The following is a 20499-nucleotide window of genomic DNA, read 5'->3' as shown; positions in this document are numbered from 1 at the left end:
CCCAAGTCTAGTGACGTGCCGTGGGGTTCGTGTCTGGTGAGGCACACTCAGATTTACAAATAAATGAACCTGTATCTTATTCATCAGAATGCAATATAAAACTGTCGCATAACTTATAATGTCCTACTTTAACTTGTGATTGAAATTTATGCTCTGTTCCTTTTGAATAAATACATCAATAGGTAGGTATTAGATAATCCTCCATTATAAAAAGAAATCCATCTAACGAGAAAAATAATTACTGAATGGTTTGACTTGCTGTTAGCATGCTAATTGGTTGGTTGGTTGGTCGGCTACCTCAACCACTAGTGTCATAGAGGCACCGTTTCCTGTGATGTGTCTTGGGCAAGAACATGCTGGTGCCACCCATCCCTCTCCAGGCCAAGCCTGCTAATACTATCCCTGATTATATTTTCAGGGCTAATGTGTACGCCAAATCAGAATATTTGGTCTCATTATCGCCCTCTGCCACGAGGCAAGAGAATTGTTTGCCTCGTTTTAAATCTGCAGTAAAGCTCTACATACAATTGTAATAGTATTAATAATATAGTGTGAAAATTCAGCCATTGTGTAAAAGAAAATCCAGAAATTGGGAAGTTGAATACAAAACAACTATAACACTGAATAATTACCTTTCAATATTTCTTTATTTTATATTTCTATGATGACAGGTGAGACACAGCCTCACCGTCCTCTCCTGACTCCACGTTACTGCCCAAGTTGTAGCTCACCTATCACTTTGTTACCCTGATCACAAAAATCAGTCAGGCAAATCAAGTTTGAATTTCAGAATCAAACCTTTGGATGATATTCAGTGACCCCTCACTATAACGTGGTTTACAGGGTTTTTCTACTTCATAGATTTGGAACGACTGGCTAAACAGTCCCAAATTTAGTAGTTATTGGTCAAAAATAATAACATGTTTGCAGGTACAGTATACTATACTTGTATTTGTTAAAAGAAGACTTGGGCCTGAAAAGAGGTAATGTTGTTTGATTTCAATGCATTATAGAGGATTCAATTGCTTAGATCAGAAGATGTTCTACTTACGAACGAGATCCGGACGATCGTTCTTAAGTTGAATTTGTTCGTAAGTTGCTTCAGTGCTATATTTTGTATCTTTAAGGTTTATATAAGTATGTTTAAGGCTTGTATAAGTAACCTATATTGTTTTGTATTAAAAAATAAACATTTCATAAAGAATTAAGCTGTATAAAGATAAATAAAGTTGAGTATATACGATGCGCTTCAAGGAGCCTCCTCCGTGGTAAAAAGTGGCTGAAAAAAAGCGTTCCGACCATTTTCTCAACCGCATCAAGCTTTCTTATTCCATGCCTCGTCTCTTCTTTACTCTTTACATCAACCATATTGAATGGATGCACGAGATATTAAACAATAAAAATATCAAAGTTCTTAGCGTGGTAGAGATACAATATACTATGTTTACACACGAACTAGGAAGAGAAAGACAGATTTCTTCTTCCGGGTGGATTCTGGGTGAGCTCTCACAGCACCACACGCTGGTAGCGATGGAAAGAAGCACTACAGTACTATCCTGTACTCGAAAAAAGGTGCACGATACAAAATCCAAAGTCCGGAAATTTTTCGACATCCCGAAAAAAAATGCTCGGATCTATCATTTATCATAAGTCGAATGGTCGTAAGTAGGGGAGCGTCTGTAGATGTAAAAAAAAAATGGAGGTTTCTACTTTATGGATTTCGCTTATCAAGGATTGATTTGGGAACCTAACCCCTGTGTTAAGTGAGGGATCACCGTATTACACCGCTGTTCTAGGTGAAAATACAAACCTGCATAATGTTGTGGAGAAGACAATACACGTCAGAGACAATAGCTGGCTTTAAAGCACCAGATTGTTTTACATCTTCCCCCGACTGGTATAAAAAAGACCCCAGGATTCGTTAAAAGAACACAGCAACATGTGCCCCAATTCAGTAAATACCATTGCTTCCACAAACACATGTATTTTTGAATACTCATTGATAAAAAAAAAAAAAAAATACTACATGGCTTAAAACTCCTTTTCAATAGGTGTACATATTTCGCCGCTATCATCCTACTGTGGGTTCCAGATTTAAACATTTGAGAAGTTAGCTTATCACTGTGGTGGTCTTAGCACTGATGTAACTGCTCCTATCCACAGCTGGTTTCTGCATGTAACCTAATTGCAAACTTAACCAGTGTTAACCAGTTAAACTCGCCCTATGGCTCGCTGTTAGCCGCTTCTGTTAGCTCCTCCAGGTAAATAAAGCTTGCCTTGTCAATCACTTCCCAGAAGGTGGTTTTGCAGGTAAACGTCGCAGAATACGCCCGATTGATGATTTCTGCCTTGCTACTGCAAGCGTTTACTGGCATTTTTGGTTTCTTATTTTGCTAGCTTCTTGTTAGGGAATCGAAGCACATCGGTCAAAAATAGAACAATTCACTGAAAAAGGTCTGCAACTGGGCCCCTTTTTTAGGGCTTGTTCAATCCAGAACCAATATAGACAACAGACACTCAAGCTTGATTTCCGCATACACGAGAAGCGGCAATTCTGCACTCGTTTTAAGGCTCCTACGACACTTTATGGACACATTTTTCATCACATTTACATGTTCTAAAGATTCACATGTCAATTCCTGCCGATGTTTAAGGGGAAACGGCATCATTTTAGATCTTAACAAGTATGTTTTAGCCACCGTCCCAACACCATTAAGGAAAAAATGAAGTGCTTATGACAACTCCTGCCCACTTTTTAAACTGTATTTTGAAAGTACAGGAAGCGGACAAACAGGATGAGCCCTTTTGAAGTGGTCAGAATCCAATATTCCCACCTAACTGAATACCTTCAACTGAAAAGTACATGTTTGATTGGTAAACGTATAACAACGATATAAAAATGTTTGACCCTTCTCAAGTTATCCACTTGACTGTGGCCTAGTCCAACTCTGATCAACTGTTTTTAGCAGTTCGAAGTAAATCCAGAAAACTGGTCTTTCGGTTTTCGAAATTTGTTTTTCCTCACGCAGAACAAAATCTAGAAATAGGCTAGCAAAATATGGAGTGAGTTAGATCATGTTTAATTTAAACAATGTGCCTATTGCTTCTATTTCAAATAAAATAACACTGGGTAATATCACTTGCCTGAGCTCACACACTTTCGTATGGCCGTCACTTGAATGCTTCCGTGGGGTTTATATTCAAGCAAACCCCATATGGCATTTAAGGTAGCTTTTGTCTCGTGTTCAGCAGTTAACATTGCAGAAGGTGAACTGCTTGGACACGTTTGCGTTAGTTGGTAGTTTACATAAGCCTGCGCAAGAGCAAGTTTAAAGTGTCAAGGCGGAAACAGAATCTCACTTATTAGTTATACCTAAGTTAAAACCAAGAATTTTTTATGTCATTTGACATATTCTATGTTCGAAAGTTTATGAAAAGATTGTGATTTGTCCACGCCAGAACCACAATGCATCTAGGAATCGGACATGTTGGATGAATGAATGAATGAATGAAAACTTTTATTTCGAACATTAAAATAAAAACAGGACAAAAACAACGAGTCGACGACAAAATAATGTCACATAACATGTTCGAAAAGGGGTAGTCAGAACCAGATGCTTATTTTTCCTACCCCTTTATCTTCCCTATTAAATACATTTTAAAAATCCTTCTTTCCTCTTATGTCTAATATAACAAAATCTCGAGGATTTACTTATTACATAGGTCAGATATCAATAGTTTTAAACACAGTATTTCCAATCTCCCTCATATCCCATTTTCTTCATCCCTGTATTTCGCCAGTAATGCTTTTTGGTATTTAAATTTGAACACATGGATAATTGGACATTGTTTGATCTCATTTTGTAAATTATTCCAAAGTTTGACTCCACACACACATACATTTCCTGGTTGTTCTCACATTACCAAATCTATATAGTTATCATTTGAATAGAAAATGTTAGTGTCGTCTGCAAATATTACTATTTTCAATAGTTTTGAAACATTAAAAATATCGTTAATATATAAATTAAATAACTTTGGTCCCAGGATAGAACCCTGTGGTACTCCACAACAGATGTCCAAGTATTCAGATGACAACTCTCCCATTTTTACATTTTGCTTCCTCCTCGTCAAATAACCTTGAATCCATTGCAAAGCCCCTCCCCTGATGCCATATATTTCCAGTTTTTTAATAGTATATTATGATTAATGGTATCAAATGCTTTTTTTAAGTCAATACATAACCCGGCTGCGTATCTCTTCTTTTCTATACTATGGGTGATTTCTTCTACTGCATCAATAATTGCCATTGTTGCTGATCTGTTTGCTCTAAAACCATATTGACTTTTTATTTGGTAACTAGGCGCATTATGACGTTAAGGGATGGGTATTGCAAAGATTAGTGTATAAATTATGTGATTATTGTAATTATTATAATTATTGATATCTGATGTTCCCCATCCATGGACCTCTTGCGGTTTATCATTACACACTGTCACTTTAAGCTATTAGCTGCATGTATATCAAGTCCCTCGGCTGAGTTTGTCACCTAAAATAAACATATCAACCACCCAATCAAGGGGCATTGGTGCCACAATGTTTAAGGCAATACCCGCTTATGAGGACCAATCACAAGATGTGTCTGCTCTGCCATTGATGATCACCTGTGGCCCCGACAGTTTGGACGTGCCCAAAACAAGTACATGTTTTTTTTTTTCATTGATAGAAAGCCCATCTTCACGATTAACCGCATCTCTTGGCCAAGGTCATCTAAGGGTCAACCTCAAAGCTAGATAAATATGAAAACAAGCAGTTGTGGAGCAAATAAGCCAAGCACAAAAATGACTTCCACCTTTTTTGTTTTAAATAACTCACTTCGGAATGGATGGAATGACTGTGTCCCCTTTTGGACAGTTGCCGAACATGCCAATTCACCATGTACCATAATGAAATCTGATAACATTAAGTTTTGAATGTAATTAAAACATCCGAGGAAACGTATTGATAAAATAATGTTCTCATTGTACGTAATTATGTCAATTGGAGGGAGATTCTCAAGTACAGAACATTATCCTAATTTCTCACTTCTTTGGCTTTCTAACAAGTTTAGTAACTTCAAACACCGTCATCCAATCCTGGTGGTCTCAAATATCTGAGACCACGCTCAAAGAGGCATGATCTGGTCAAGTGTCCCTGGTCCATTTAAAAAGAGTAGCTGATCGATAGCCCGTCCTCTTTTCTTCTGCCTGGTTTGTTCGTCTTGCACGACGGCCGCGCCAAGTGGGCGTGCGGGCCATTACTGCTCAGCACGTGGGCCATACGTTGCGACCATTCTGAGCACGAGACCAAATCCCTCCAAAACGACAAGTAAGGGAACAGCTTCAGATTTAACTGCGTGTTTGCTGGTTCTTGGGAATGAGCGTTTTGTTCTGTGCAAAGGAATCTCCCCGAAATTGACTAGCATTATAGAAACTTAGCATTATAAACTTTCTTTTTGTGCTAATAACTTCCAGACTTTCAGCGGTCGAAAACTCCCATAATCTCTGGCGCCTTTCCCTTACTATTAATGATCTCTGTGTTATTCAATTGTGTGTCCTGTTTAAATCAGCCTGGTTCATTGATTGCATTTTCTTGGGATTAGTAATTCGTGTCAGAACTCAAAGAACTCAAAGTAGTAACGGATGTTTTATTTATTTATTTATTTTTCATCAGTGTAGGAAATTCTGGAAACCTTCAAAGAAAAACTACGATTTATGGTGGAGCACAAGCAGCACCTAAAGGCAAATTTGTTTACTGATTGCAGTAAATAATAATTTGTTTCAATCCTAACGATTTTAAATTTTAAATCTAGAAAAATCCCTACAAAGTTTAACTGCTGCTTGTGAACGATCCCTACTAACTGTAAGTTTGTTGCTACAAAAAACTTAAAACAGAAGTGATTTGACTGTTTCTCTCTTACAGCTCTGATTAGATTACCCAACTGCTATCTATTTCTGCCTGGTGGCTTCCTGTCGGAAGACATAATCAGGTGTTAACAATGTATTGTGAATAAGATCACATGCACTACACACTTTTTTTCCTCAGATGCACCAAGCTTGTTAATTGGAGCTGTTGGTCCCCTGCTAGGTGTCATCAGTCCCCTCCTGCTGGAAGTGAAACTTTGCACTGCGAGCAGATGATTAAAATGCAAACATGCTGATGTGTTGACAAGTGGAGTGATGAGAATCTTTTACTGTGTTAGCGCAAGGATGTACATAGAAACTGTTCATCAGTCTGTGTCCTAAATTTACTGTAAATGGGTTTAACTGTGTGTGTTCATTGTGTAAGTGTACACGTGTGTATGTGTATATCAGGCCTATGGAGTTGGTGGCATGAGAAAGCGACAAGAGCCAACTGCTATAGAAGACAGAGACAAGCCTTATGTCTGTGACAGTGAGTAGTATACTGTTTTAAAAATTACTTGATTTTCTTGTTTCCAAATTTGGCTTTCTCCTTACTGTGTTTTTCCTCTTGTGTTTGTATTTTTGTTTTCCAGTATGCGGTAAGCGCTACAAGAACCGCCCAGGGCTGAGTTACCATTACACTCACACGCATCTTGCAGACGAAGAAGGCGAAGAAGACTCAGAGCGGCACACACTCCCCTTCCAGCGCAAAAATAACCACAAACGTAAGCCGCCTGATAATTGTTACGTTTGGCCACCTACATGACATTGACAACGTTACATGCAGGGAATAGTCCGACTGGGATCGAATTCGAATTTTTAAGCAATCCGAATGAATCGCTTACATGACTCGAGAGAACCCGTTTTCATGACATTTGCGAGTACGAATACAAAGGTGAAGCAGGAGTGATGTCTTTGTGCAAAATGACGTATGAACTTACACTAAGGAAATCAATCCGGCACTGTACAGCTATACAGTGGGACCTCGCTACTTCGCGGTTCGACGTTCGCGGCTTCAGAGCTTCGCGGTCTGTAATGGTTTAAAAAAATATATATATATATATCTTTTTTTGAAGGGCCGTCGCTACTTTGCAGATTTTCACTTTTTGCGGGAATCCCCCTCGGCCGACAACGCTAGCACGGCGCGCCGTTCTCGTTTCCCGGCGCGCGGTTTTGGTGCGGCTTCCGCTTCACCGCCCCCCTAACCCCACAGGTCCCCCCTACCCCTTTCCCCCGCGGCCGCCCGTCCGTCATCCGGAGCCATCGAGGGCCGTGTAGTGCCATGTAGAGCCATAGCGGCCCGAGCGGGAGACGCGGGGCGCCGGTGTTGTGCCCAAATCCAACTCCCGTACAAAATCCTCCCCCCCTCGCGTGAACGCGCATTCTGCTGCACTTCCGACAGGCCGGCCTCCGCGCCGAGCACCCGACCCGCTCGGCTTGTCGCGGTGTCGTGCGTATCGCGCCCGAAAGTACCCGCGCCGCGGGTTAGGGGCTCGCTCGCGACCCTAATAAGGATATGCAGTGCAGATAATGAGATGAATTTTTTTTTTTTTTTTTAAGGGGCGTCGCTACTTCGCAGATTTTCACTTTTTGCAGGTGGTTTTGCTCCCCATTAACCGGGTCTGAAAAAAGATAATTAAAAAAAAAAAGGGTTGGGTAGGGTTACTTTAACTGGATTACTTTCGATTACTTTTGGATTACTCCAATACCAAATATGCCAATAAAAGACAAAAGAAACTAAATATGATTAAAATTACTACATTTTGTGCAGGCTTGGGGAGGAACAGAATACATGGAACGGCAAAAATGATGTTGGCAAGCTGTTTGGATTTATTTTCATTTTGGTTCTGTCGCATTTTATGTTAGTTTTGCCGGAGATCAAAGAGATCAAAACCAGGAGAGAAAGCTTACCACGTGTTGTGAGTCATAATTTTATTCATATTTAGTTTCTTTTGTCTTTTATTAGCATATTTGGTATTGGAGTAATCCAAAAGTAATTGAAAGTAATCCGGGTTAAAGTAACCCTACCCAACCCTGTTTATTTATCAGTGTATCTATTTAATTATGCATCATACATAGGACTATAGCAATTGCTTTGATTCTGGTTTCATGTTACTTTTTGGAATAGATGTTGAGATATGAAGTACCCCTTGAAGTGCTTTCAAGAACTCGATACAAATATTGAATCTATACTAATCTAATACAGGCGCTCCTTTTCTTACGAACATTCGAGTTTTTGGGGGATGTCGAAAAATATCCGGAAATTGCTGTAATTCAGATTTTGTATTGTGTGCACCTTTTTCCGAGTAGATGACAGCACTGTAGTGCTTCTTCCTGCCGCATGGCGCTGTGAGAGGTCACCCAGCATCTACCCTTAAGAAGAAATCCGGCTTTTACCTTCTGGTTCGTGTAAACATAACAACGTGTACTGTATGGCTAGCGCGCTAAGAAGTTTGACGTTTTTATTGTTTAATATTTCGTGCATCCATTCAATGTGGTTGGTGTGAAGTGTAAAGAAGAGGCGAGCCGTTTCTTTTGAAACGAAAGTGGACTAAGAAAGTTTGATGCGGTTGAGAAAATGGTTGGATCGCTTTATTTCTGCCACTTTTTACCTCAGAGGAGGACCTGTTCCAAAAGTGAGTTAAACTGAACTTTATTCATCTTTATAGAGCATATTATTTTATGAAATGTTTATTTCTCAGTAGAAAACAATACAGGTTACTTATACAAGCCTTAAACATACAAACTATAGCACTGAAGCGATTTACGAACGTATTCAACTTACGAATGATCGTCCGTAAGGCACTGAACTACCTACACTTTCCCCTTAAGTGCAGCCCTATTGGATTCAAGATTAATTTATAACTGACTTATTTCTTTATTTATTCATTAATTCTTAATGTATTATTATTTTTTTTTGGATTATATTTTGTGTAGGGAATTTCGAAAAACTAGCATATTTTTGGAATATTTGTATCCGATTTTTTTGTGGAAACCCAATTTTGAGTTGCTTAAGTTTCAATTAAATGCAAAATTTCAAAATAATAATCATTTGGAGGTTTATCTTTAAGTTTTTGTATTAAAAATATTGTTAGATAAACAGTTTTCCGGCCCAATGCAGGAGGGGACCCGAATCCACAACTGCAAACCCGTTTGTTCAAATGTCCTTGTCTTGTGGTGGATCTCATTAAGCTTTACATGTACAGCTAATAAGGTGGCAATGACAATGTACTTACTGTATGTACAATATGGTGCACTCGAAGATAAGTGTGCGCGGTGCAAGTTTCTCAGTTAATTGATGCTAGAAGACGCCAGATTGGCCTATCGGACTTAGCAGACCCGCCGATCGTGTGGGCCTGTGTGCATGAGCTTATCTGTCTGTTTGGGTGTCTGGGTGTGTACATGTGTGAATTTAAATCGTTTAATATCCCCAATCCTTCTCTGCCAAAGTCAGTAATAAAACACACGCACGTACACACACAAACAGACGTACGTGCACGTGTACATACACACAGTCTTTGAAAATGCAATCTTCTCTGCTGCAATGAATAAAGGGAGCAGAGCTGTCCTGGTGGCTATATATACGTTCGTGGGGATGCGGGCGGGGTCATGCGAACAAGTCAACTGTTTGCCCGTGCATGCGTTCAGGTCTACAGAACATAGCAACTCAAATGCCCGTCTGAATTACCCCCTATATAATGATATTAATATGGCCTCGGTGAATGAGAACAGCACCGCATGCATAATTTATGTTTTATTCCGGCTCTAAAAAGGAGTTGTGGAGACGCTATACCTACAGTATTTTTCAGACTATGTTTTGCACCCAAAAACCTCGGATAAGCACAGAAATGTGAACGTGCGCCTTGTAATCTGGTGCACTTTGTATGCAGACAAAAGTGGAAATGCGTTGCCATAAAATTATTGATCAGTCGATACTTATTATCGCTGACCACAACTGCATAACAATAGTGGCAATGGGAATCGAACCGGACAGAAATGGTAAGAGCACAGACCACCAGACCCCTAGGGACATGAATAGTTATTTCCAATTGCATAAAATTAAATTAAACAGGTATTGAACAAGATCGTAGCAGATAGCGCACCAGATCTTATGTACCAGACCACTACAGATACTGACGACATACGAAAATGCATTTGGTCTTCCCTCACTTTCACACTATTTTCAGCCTTGGTACCAGATATCTCAGAGAAATTAGAAAACAGAAAATGATTACACACCTGAGTAAAATTTTGTTTCACTTTTCTCAGCGCAAGTTAAGCATTGTAAGTGCCCAACGTTTTAAATGTGCGGCCATGCCTTTACATCTTTCAGGACGGATGAATTACCTCCCACAATACCTTTCTCTTTATTCCACCCAGAACGACAGAATTACTTCCCACAATGCTTTTCTCATCATTCAGTTCAGAATCTTGTGCGTTTCGTAAGGACTTACAATACTGTGGTCCCCAACATTTTCTGTGCCACGAACCGATTTAATGTCTGGCAATATTCTCGCGGCCTGTCCCAATAATAATGTGAACAATTTGGTACTGTGACTAAAAACAGGGTGATAATAAGATAAAAACGGATGCCTTTTGTGTATCGTCTGTCCCCGTAGTGGTGTAGTGAATGGGATCACAGAAGACAATTTTTTTTTGTTTTGGGTGGTGGGCCTTATAGTGCTGAAAATACAGTACTTACATACATCCACTGTGCTGTGTATCGCCAGCTAAAAAAAAAATCCCCCTTTTTTGTCTAATTTATTTCCCCCCTTTTCTATTTCAATTCTTGTTCTCCTCTGAATTCACAATCTCCCTTATGTCTTATCATCCATCATCCAAATTATTGTCGGTTTTCCACTTGATAGATGACAATGTCCTATTTACTGTCCCGCTTGCTAAATGTTTGTCTTTGTGGCGTCTCATCGTCCAAATATGATCAGGAGAGACACGGATGAAATTTCACACAGGGAAGAAAGGAAAGCGTTTTGGCTTAGACGTGACGGCGAGAGGGTCTAGGGTAGAAGACAGATGGGAGGGGGACGAATGAGGAGGGAGGAGCTGGGTAAAGGGGTGCGTTTGGTGTCCAACTGAAAATTGCTTTGCTTGGCAGGTAGGCCTATAGGTTGATGAGAACTGAAAATGAAAGAGGCAAATGGCATTAAACAACTAGAGTGGGACCGTATGGATGTAGATAAGGGGATCATTATTCAAACGGGGTCGGGGGGGGCTATATATTTCAGCCTCACTATTTTTTAGAATTTAGATTTGATTTCGAAGCCACTGTCTGTGGAAAGACAGACAGATGGCTCTCGTGTGTAGCAGCAATAACACTCCAATTGTGTGTTGTTTGGCCATTGGCCTTGAGATGTGTCCATGTGTTATGTTAGCAGTAATGCTGTGTATGCTCAAAATGGCTTTCTGGAATCTACAGACTTCTGGTTTCTACAGAATTCTGATGTGCAAAATCCATACAACGATGGGTAAAAGATCAAGTACATAGTCACCTCTGATTTTCTTGATCCTATATTGTTCAGTTCTTCTCTTTCAAATAAATGTAGTTCAAGGCTTAGCCAAAACGTTTGTACGGTTATGTTTTTCTCCATAACTTGTATGTATTTATATATCTCGTCCTTTGCGGTCCAACAAAAATCCAATTCAATCAGATTATTCATTTTATTCATCTATCCATCCATCATCTGCACCGCTTATCCTCAGTAGGGTCACGGGAGTGCTGGAGCCCAACCCAGCTATCTTCAGGCAGTGGGCAGGGGACACCCTGAACAGGTTGCCAGCAAGTCACAGTACACACAGAGACAGACAACTCACTCGCTCATTCACACCTAAGGACAATTTGGACTGGCCAATTGCCCGACATGCATGTTTTTGCAATGTGGGAGGATACCGGAGTATCCAGAGGAAACCCACGCAAGCACGGGTAGAACATGCAAACTCCACACAGGAAGGTTAGCTCTCTTGACTTCTGAACTGAGCTGCACACGCGCTACCCACTGCGCTGCCAAGCTGCCTCATTTTATTCACATTTTTTAAATTCAATTTTTAATAGAGTATGCTGTGATGCTTAATTGCGATCTTATTTTCATTTACAGTACATACAGTAAAAGCCAAGCAAGCGCTGTCAAAGACAGTAACGTGCAGTCAGGAGAGGCAAATGGGGCTCCGCCTCAGCTGTCATTATGGAGATATAGAAAAGATATATATATATTAAATGGTTTTATTTAATCAGTGTTAAAGTTCTTTGTCTTTTAACTTCACAAATTTGTGATTTTCAAAATTGCTGAATTTTATCATTATATTATGAATCTTATTTATACAATGAGAACTGTGTTGTGCGTCTGCTGAAGCAGAGTGAGGCACGCAATATTCTTGCTTCAAGGCAGAGGGGGATAGTCAGACAAAGGAATCGGATTTGGCACACACTCAAGGCCCAAAACAATAGAATTGATTGTATTAGCCATCTAACAAAAATTCGAACCATCCAGAAACTTTCTTTTTATTGCACGAACCTTTTTCATCGTGAAGGATTAACTATTCGATTGGATGCTCTTAATTCAAAACAAAGATTGCGTAGACTTAATTTACAAGTTAAGATAATAAACTGTTTTTCTTTGCTTAAGTATAAATTGCTTTCTTATTTGTAAATCTGACTGTGTCTCACCAGACAAGAAAACAAAACAAATAACAAGCAGCAGCATCCTAAGACAACAGAAGACCAAGGATGTTGTTTGGTCTCTGCTCCTATGTCATGTGTACAAGTGTGCTGGATAGCGAATTTGTCTCTCATGTTTGCTAGGAAATCTGTTTGGTCTTTTGCAATACTCTGTGTATTCCAATACATGTATTACAAACTGATACGTATCCCAATACTTTGCATTACCTAGATTTTTAGGCCAACGCTCAAATGAATACCCAAATTACATTTTTGTCACTTTGGATAGGAAAGATTACTACATAAAAGTTCTTAAGCCCAAGCCCGACCTGGATTTAGAACTGGGTCAGGCCTAAACTGTCATTTATTACATTCAGGGTGGGGTGGGCTTCTCTCTTGCTAAATGTAATGTTGGTATGCTAACATCACAGTGCGCTGAGGCGTTTTGAGTCCATTAGTAGTTTTGAGATCGTGATCCGCTAAAAAAACAACAACAAAAAAAAAAACAAAAGTCACTTCGGCACAACACATACTGCAGTAAACTCTTGCAATGTCAATTCAAAAAACTCCTTCCTGTTTCTGTCTATAATTGTTGTATTGTTATCATTGTTCTTTCTCTTAAAGTGTTGTGCTAGATTCTTAAGGAGGTACTGCTGCTGTGGCTCAAGTTTAAACCTGTCAAAATGACAGACAGCTTGAAAATTTCCCCGTCAACTCTTAAAAAAAATGCGTCAATGATGGAAAATTGTCAGTTTTGTAACCTTCGGAGACACAGAAAAAGGTAACTGCTCAAAAAGTCTTGTTTAACCTGGATTTCGTTACAAAAGAAATGCTTTAATTTGTTACAAAAATCACCACTTCTTTCAAATCCTCACAAATAATATATACAATTTTGGGCTTGGTCCTGCAAATCAAGTTAACTGGTCGGGTTCGGGGTGGGTCGCGCTTTAATACCCGCACCGCAGGCTTGGGTCCGCACGAGCTGGATTATTCTAGGCCCAATCTTACCTCTGCTTTGAACGCATTAGCAGTGGCGATAACATTTAAAGGAATTCAATAACAAAGTAGCTGTTCCAAATAACGATCACATTTCCAGTCACCTTCAAACCAACCTAAATTGGGTTAATTAGCATTGATTCCTGATAGATTCGAATATCATGTGACAAACTGCCACTCTTCCATTTTCAGATGTGCCAGTAGTGCCTTCATGGATTTGATTCAAACTTTTCATGTACACAGATTTTTTTCTTCAGCTTTTTATTGGCTGATCGGTGCCCCTGCTGCTTGGCTCAGGAGAGGAAGGGAAACGTCTGTTGCCTAGCAATGTGGTTTCCATGGATACGACCAGGGCTCCCACCTAAAGACTACACTGTTATGTACATTGAAAAAAATGAGACAGTCATGAAGAGAGAAAAAAAGGGAGGCAGACAGGCTGAAAGACTGAGAATTGGAATTAAATAGGAGCTGTGTAATGAGGAAGGGGTTGTAGCACCTATGCTATCAGGCAGAGGTAAGATAAAAGCTACTGGACTAGTTCTGGGTTTGATGAGCGGTAAAATTAATAGAGGAAATTTCAGGGTCAAAATGAATTCGAACAATAGCCGGGTATTGAATAAACAATAGACAAGACAATAAGACAACATTTAACACCATTTATAAGCAATAACACTCTTACTTAGTTTAAGGGTTTGGTTAATCTTGGTTTACTAACCCTGTTTTATTTCTATTTCAGTTTAGTGACTGGTCACTTGCGTTAATTTCGGTTGAGAAACTGAATATTAGTCGCAAAATGTACTGGTCGGATTTTATTATTCATTTTATTCATCCATCCATCCATCATCTTTACCGCTTATCCTCAGTAGGGTCGTGGGGGTGCTGGACCCCATCTCAGCTATCTTCGGGCAGTGGACAGGGGACACCCTAAACTGGTTGCCAGTACAGAGACAAACAACTCACACGCTCATCCACACCAAGAGACAATTTGAGCCAGCCAAATAACCTGACATAGATGTTATAGGAATGTGGGAGAAAATCAAAGTGGCCAGAGGAAACCTACGCAAGCATGGGGAGAACATGCAAATCCCGGACAGGAAGGCTGGGAGCTGGATTTGATCCCAAGACCTCAGAACTGTTCTGTGGATGCGCTAACCACTCCGCCGCCATGCCGCCCTTCAAATTTCAATGACAATCCGATAAATGACAAGAGGGTTCATCAAATAAGCAAAGAAAACATCATTCCGATGCTCTCCAGTTTAGGAAATCCCAAATCCATGGGTATGTGCTATGAGCAAACGTTCATTGTCTCAGTTTAGCGGTCCAGAGTCGTAAATAAAGGAATAATCCAATTCCTACCGTGACCTTGATGTGGAGCTTTATGATAAATCAGATCCTTGTTGCATACCTGTTCCGGGTAGCTAGCCACACCGATCACCAAGATTTCCAATTGTCCAAGGAATCGAAGAATTTCCCCCGGAGGGAAGGACGTAGTGTGATGGACAACTACAAAGAGGGGGTAAACACTGTTCATTAAAAAGAACATTAAAAACAGCGATTAAAGTGCATGGACAAAAGCAAGTAGGACTTAAAGACGCATAGGCCAGAAATATAATGATAAAAAACTCTCTTCATGATTCATCATATAGATTGCCCTAGAGTGTCAGGAAAGCAGGGTAAAATCAGAGTCTGCTTCATTTGCTATTCTGTCTCAAGATGCCGCACTGTGGCTCACTGGCTGCTTGTTTTGTGGTTCCACACCAGTGTCGGCCATGTTAGGATACGCTGCCCTCCACAACCACACGCATACATGCTCACAGACCCACCCAGAAACACACACAATAAACGAGAATGCACCTCTCAAACCCCAAATCGACCTCAACCCGCCTCCGTTTGTTGGTATCTCGTCTTGGTTTGAGGTATAACTCACTGTCATTAAACAGCCAAGCCCAGAACAGGAATGTTCTGAAATAAATTATTTGTAAGGAAGTCCCTTTATGGGTTAACATTTAAAACTCAGTCACAGAAATAGTTACCATATGACCTCGTTTCCACAAATGGAAGTCGATAAGAATACAAACTGGACTGCAATTAAAGCTACCGTATTTTCCGCACTATAGAGCGCACCTAAAAGCCTTTATTTTTTTTTCAAAAGCTGACCATGCGCCTTATAATACAGTGCGCCTTATATATGGATCAATATTAAGTCGCAAAGTCTTGCAACTAATGCAAGCAGCCGCCGACTAGATTTTCCCCCGAACACGAAGTAGTCCGCGGTGTATGCTGGGATTTATATACCGGCGTTTCATTGGCTAACCAATGTGTCAATCATCATTTGAATCGATCACTATTGGCTAAAGTTATTCGGAGGTAAAGGGGGCGGATCCTTTTTATCATTTACAGGCTCGCATAGGCTAAATAGGTTTGAACGTGATGGCTGCAAGAGAACTTAGGTGAGCTATGCGGCTTTATATTTTCCCTGTATCTTGTTTTAGAACGATCTTGATGTTTCTGTGATGAGTCTATTTTGAAACTAAATTCAATTCAAAGTGTTTATTGTCATATGCACAGTAAAGAACCCCGTTTCCCTGCACAATAAAATTCTTACTCTGCTGTCCACACAGTTGCCAGCAAAAAAATAAAATGGAAACTAAGAAATGTTTGGCATTTCTTGAATTCCAAGACTTTAACCTTCCGAATGATATTTGGAACGATGCATTTGAGTGATTGGTGACATCGTACAGACACTGTTTCCGTACATGTCTGAGACACGTATTTACTCCTTTGCAAGCTTTCGGAATGTTAAGGGGGTAATAAGTTTGACTGAACTATCTGAATGTTTTGTCGACGTTCCCATTGTAGTGCCTTGTAATCCGGTGCGCCTTATGTATGGAAAATATAGGACCACAAACTATTTTTTGGGGGTGCGCCCTATAACCTGGTGTGCCTTATAGTGCGGAAAATACGCGTAACAACATAAATGTTGTTTTTTTAGAAAACCGAACGCATATGCTTCCAGTTCTAAAATGCAAATCTTGTTTGTCTATCGCTGTTTCTGGAAATGCGAGTAATCAATGTGAATGAAAATATCCTATGTTTTTATTAACTTTCCGGATAATTTTATCACGTCCACAATGGCTTTCCCCACATTCAAGCAGAAAATGCCATAATTGCCTTTTTGGGTGGGGTTTAGAGTCTCATATTTTTTCGCAAGTCTTCCTCTTTTAATGTATTGGCTGTTCCTTTAACATAAACTCTAAAGCAGGGGTGTCAAAGTCAAATGGATGCTGGGCCGAATAAGAAATTCAGATACAAGCTAAGGGAACCCTGAACCCTTCAAAAGGACATTTTTGTTGAGAAAACTCATTTAGAGTTCTCTTGTCATCCTCCTTGTGTCATTTTCACTTCATCCAGGTTTGTTTATTTCTGGTTTCTTCGTTACTTTGCTACTTGCATTTTCCGGTTCCAGGGTTTTTTTTTGTGTTTGTTTGGGCAGCTCTATACCCTCTGCAGGGTCCTTGAGGGTGCATGGGAGTTTGCCTATCAGGTTTTGTGGACTTGGAGAAGGCATTCGACCGTGTTCCTCGGGAGGCCCTGTGGGTGGTGTTTCGGAAGTATGGGGTACCGCAAGGGCGGCATTAGCTCAGGAGGTAGAGCGCTCGTCGCAGGTTTGATTCCCGGCTCCTATAGGTCGAAGTGTCCTTGGGTAAGACACTGAATCCCTAATGCCCCCTATAAGCAGGTAGGCGCCTTCCATGGCTGACTCCCTATTGGTGTGTGAATGGGTAAGTGTGAAGCACATTGTAAAGCGCTTTGGGAGGTCTTCATTGACTTGAAAAGCACTATATGAATGCAGACCATTTACCATTGCCGGATAAGACTGCGGTTCCTGTATGCCTGGTGTCAGAGTCTGGTCTGCATTTCCCTGAGTCACCGATTCTGTTCATAACTTTTATGGACAGAATTTATAGGCACAGCCTTGGTGGGGGTGGAGTCCAGTTTGCCTCAGCATTGCATCACTGCTTTTTGCAGATGATGTGGTGCTGTTGGCTTCCTCAGGCCATGATCTTCTACTCTCACTGGAGCAATTCGCAGCTGAGTGTGAAGCGGTCGGGATGAGGAGGATCAGCGTCTCTAAGTCCTAGACCATGGCACTTAGCCGGAAAAGGGTGGAATGCTCCCTCGGGGTTGAGGATGAGATCTTGCCCCAAGTGGAGAAGTTCAAGTATTTCGGGGTCTTGTTCACGAGTGAGGGTGGGATGGAACGAGAGATCGACAGACAGGTCGGTGCAGCGTCTGCCGTCATTCTGACCCTGTACCGGTCCGTCGTGGTGAAGAGGGAGCTGTGCCGAAGGGCAAAGCTCTCGATATACGTTCCTACCCTCACCTATGGTCATGAACTGTGGGTTATGACCGAAAGAACACGATCCCGGATACAAGTGGCTGAAATGAGTGTCTGGGCTCTCCCTTAGAGATAAAGTGAGAAGTTCAGTCTTCCGGGAGAGACTGTGTAGAGCCACTGCTCCTCCGCATTGAGAGGAGCCAGTTGAGGTGGCTCGGGCATCCGATAAGGATGCTTCCTGGAAGCCTCCCTTGGGAGGTGTTCCGGGCAATTTGGGGACTATTTGGATCAGCCAAGTAACCTGAAATGCATGTTTTTGGAATGGGGGAAGAAACCAGAGTGCCCGGAGGAAGCCTACGCAGTCACGGGTAGTACATGAAAACTCCACACAGGAAGGTTGATTGATGGATTAAAACTGTGCTGCGGACCCGCTAGCCATTCATCCGCTGTGGAAATTAAAAATAAATAATGAAATAAATAATCAATCAATAAATCAAAAGATTACACTTATATTATTTATACTGTAGGTATTACATAATTTATTAATTTGTTTATTTGTCTATCTAAACTCCTAAATCTATCTATCTAATCCATCTAAAACAAATCTGATCAATTGAAATCTATCTAATCCATCTATTCTATTCGATCTATTGAATCTAATCTAAATGTATCTAATCTGATCTAAATCTATCCGAATTACTTTATAATTCCCAATTTGTGTGTGTGTTTGTATGTGACTTATTGGCTCTAAATCAGTTTAACCTATTTCTATGGAAATGTACACGGTTAAACTCTCGGCTTCTGTGTTTTCCTTTAGATAGGTTACGTGTCAATCAATTGCAAAAAAAAATCAATAAACATGTTTTTATTTGGTCTGCTTTTGTGGGGTCTCAGGTGGCCAAATTGGGTAGGGCAGCTTCCAACCACTCACCACTCCAAGCAGCCAAATCCAATCTTCCGTCGTCCTGGTAACACCGGGCCATTTGCTTGTACAGCATATATTTGTAGGTATTTATTTATTGATATATTTATTCCTACACATGGCAGGCTCCATAGATTAAGGCCGGTTCATATTTCCGTAATGCAATGTTACGAGTGTTTCTGCGTCTCCGTGGCCAAATGTTGACTCAATCATGTATAAATGAGCTCTCAAATGCAGATTGCAGAATACGGTTGTGCGAGCCCGATCAAGTCGATGCATTTCCACAGAAGATCGAGTTTCATTATCATCCAAACCTGCAACTCTCCTACTTTCTTTGCAATGTCATCTCTGCACACACTTGTATTCCACACGCATACTCACTCTACATGCTCGCTCACAAAAAAATGCACATCATTTGCTCATTTGCTTTATAAAAGCCAGAATTTGGAATTAAATTTTTAAAAATGTATTCCTGTAAAATAAACCAATAAAAAAGATGAGCAATTAAATGTGTCTAATACACATATAAAACCTCATTCCACTAGACTAGAGTTTACTTAATTGACTAGAGTTTACTTAATTGACTTTCTAAAATAAGAACTTAACTTGTAGTTACTATGTTATTACCTGGTAAATTGTTAGAAAATAGGGTTAAATAGACTCAGTTAACAAATAGGAAAAAATGATTTTTATTAGAAAATCACAATGAATCGGCACGAGTGAGCTATTCTCAGAACAGGCCCGCGGGCACCTTGTTAGAGACCCCTGATCCAGAGACACACATGTTTGGAAGTGAGTGATGTGTGAAAGTTAATATATGGGCTAGGTCGGCTGCAGTGGACAGGAAGGCTGGTCTGGCCGAACATGATGCAGTGCAGGATTCCAATTAGATTGTTTTTTTGTAGGTAGTGCAGAGCAGATAATAGAAGAAAGAGACGAAGCACAGAGGAGAGAGAAAAACAGCAATAATGAGAAGCCGAGAAAGTGCAAAGAGGAAGGGTGAGGATGAGGATGGGGTACATAAGCAGAGAGAGAGAAAGAGAGAGAGAGGGAGTGACTTTTCATCTGTGACTGACGCTTTCCATCCGACTGCCTTTTTTGCCTCCTCGTCTGCCCAAAAAACCTGAAAATCTCTCCTCGAGCGTCCGTTTGTGTCTGCAAGCACGCATGTGTGCGGTAGTGATTTGTCGTTCGCGAACGAAAAGGCTTATTGAGCTCTTTTAGGTGAAAGACGAGAGCCGACTCCCCATCAAATAGGAACTGGCTTGCTTCGAAACTCTCTCTCTCTCTCTTTCTCTCTCTTTTCATCTCTCATCTTATTTGGGTCTCCCTTTCTCTCTCTTTCTCTCTTTCTCTTTCCTCTCCCTCAATATATCTCCCACCTCATTTGTGTCTTTCTCTGTCTTTCTCTCCCTCTCTTTCTCTCTCTCTCTCTCTTTCTCTCTCCTCATTTGTGTCTCTCTCTTTCTCCATCCTTTTCTCTCTTGGTCTGTTTCTCTCTGTTTCTATTTCTGCCTCTATCTCTCTCTCTCTCCTCAATATCCTGTGTTCTAATTCTCAGTATTTTTCTCTTTCTCTCTCTCTCTCTCTCTCTCTCTCTCTCTCTCTCTTTCTTTCTCTTTGTCCTTTT

At 40.5% G+C, this 20499-nt stretch overlaps 1 protein-coding gene across 3 annotated transcripts in view; it reads left to right on the top strand.

The window, feature by feature from the left end:
• Window positions 1–20499, top strand: part of dpf1 (double PHD fingers 1) — an 89259-nt gene that overhangs the window by 34984 nt on the left and 33776 nt on the right. For all 3 annotated transcript variants that reach the window (XM_088344906.1, XM_088344907.1, XM_088344905.1), the window contains exons 7-8: window positions 6354–6432; window positions 6536–6667. In XM_088344906.1, the coding sequence (XP_088201032.1) occupies window positions 6354–6432; window positions 6536–6667 (211 nt within the window). The remainder of the gene's footprint in view (window positions 1–6353; window positions 6433–6535; window positions 6668–20499) is intronic.

Source organism: Urocampus carinirostris, chromosome 10, assembly GCF_059441175.1.
Source record: "Urocampus carinirostris isolate Australia breed hairy pipefish chromosome 10, RoL_Ucar_1.0, whole genome shotgun sequence".
Classification (NCBI taxonomy): domain Eukaryota; kingdom Metazoa; phylum Chordata; class Actinopteri; order Syngnathiformes; family Syngnathidae; genus Urocampus; species Urocampus carinirostris.
Note: the sequence above shows the minus strand (reverse complement) of the source record. Positions and strands in the feature narration are given on the sequence as shown.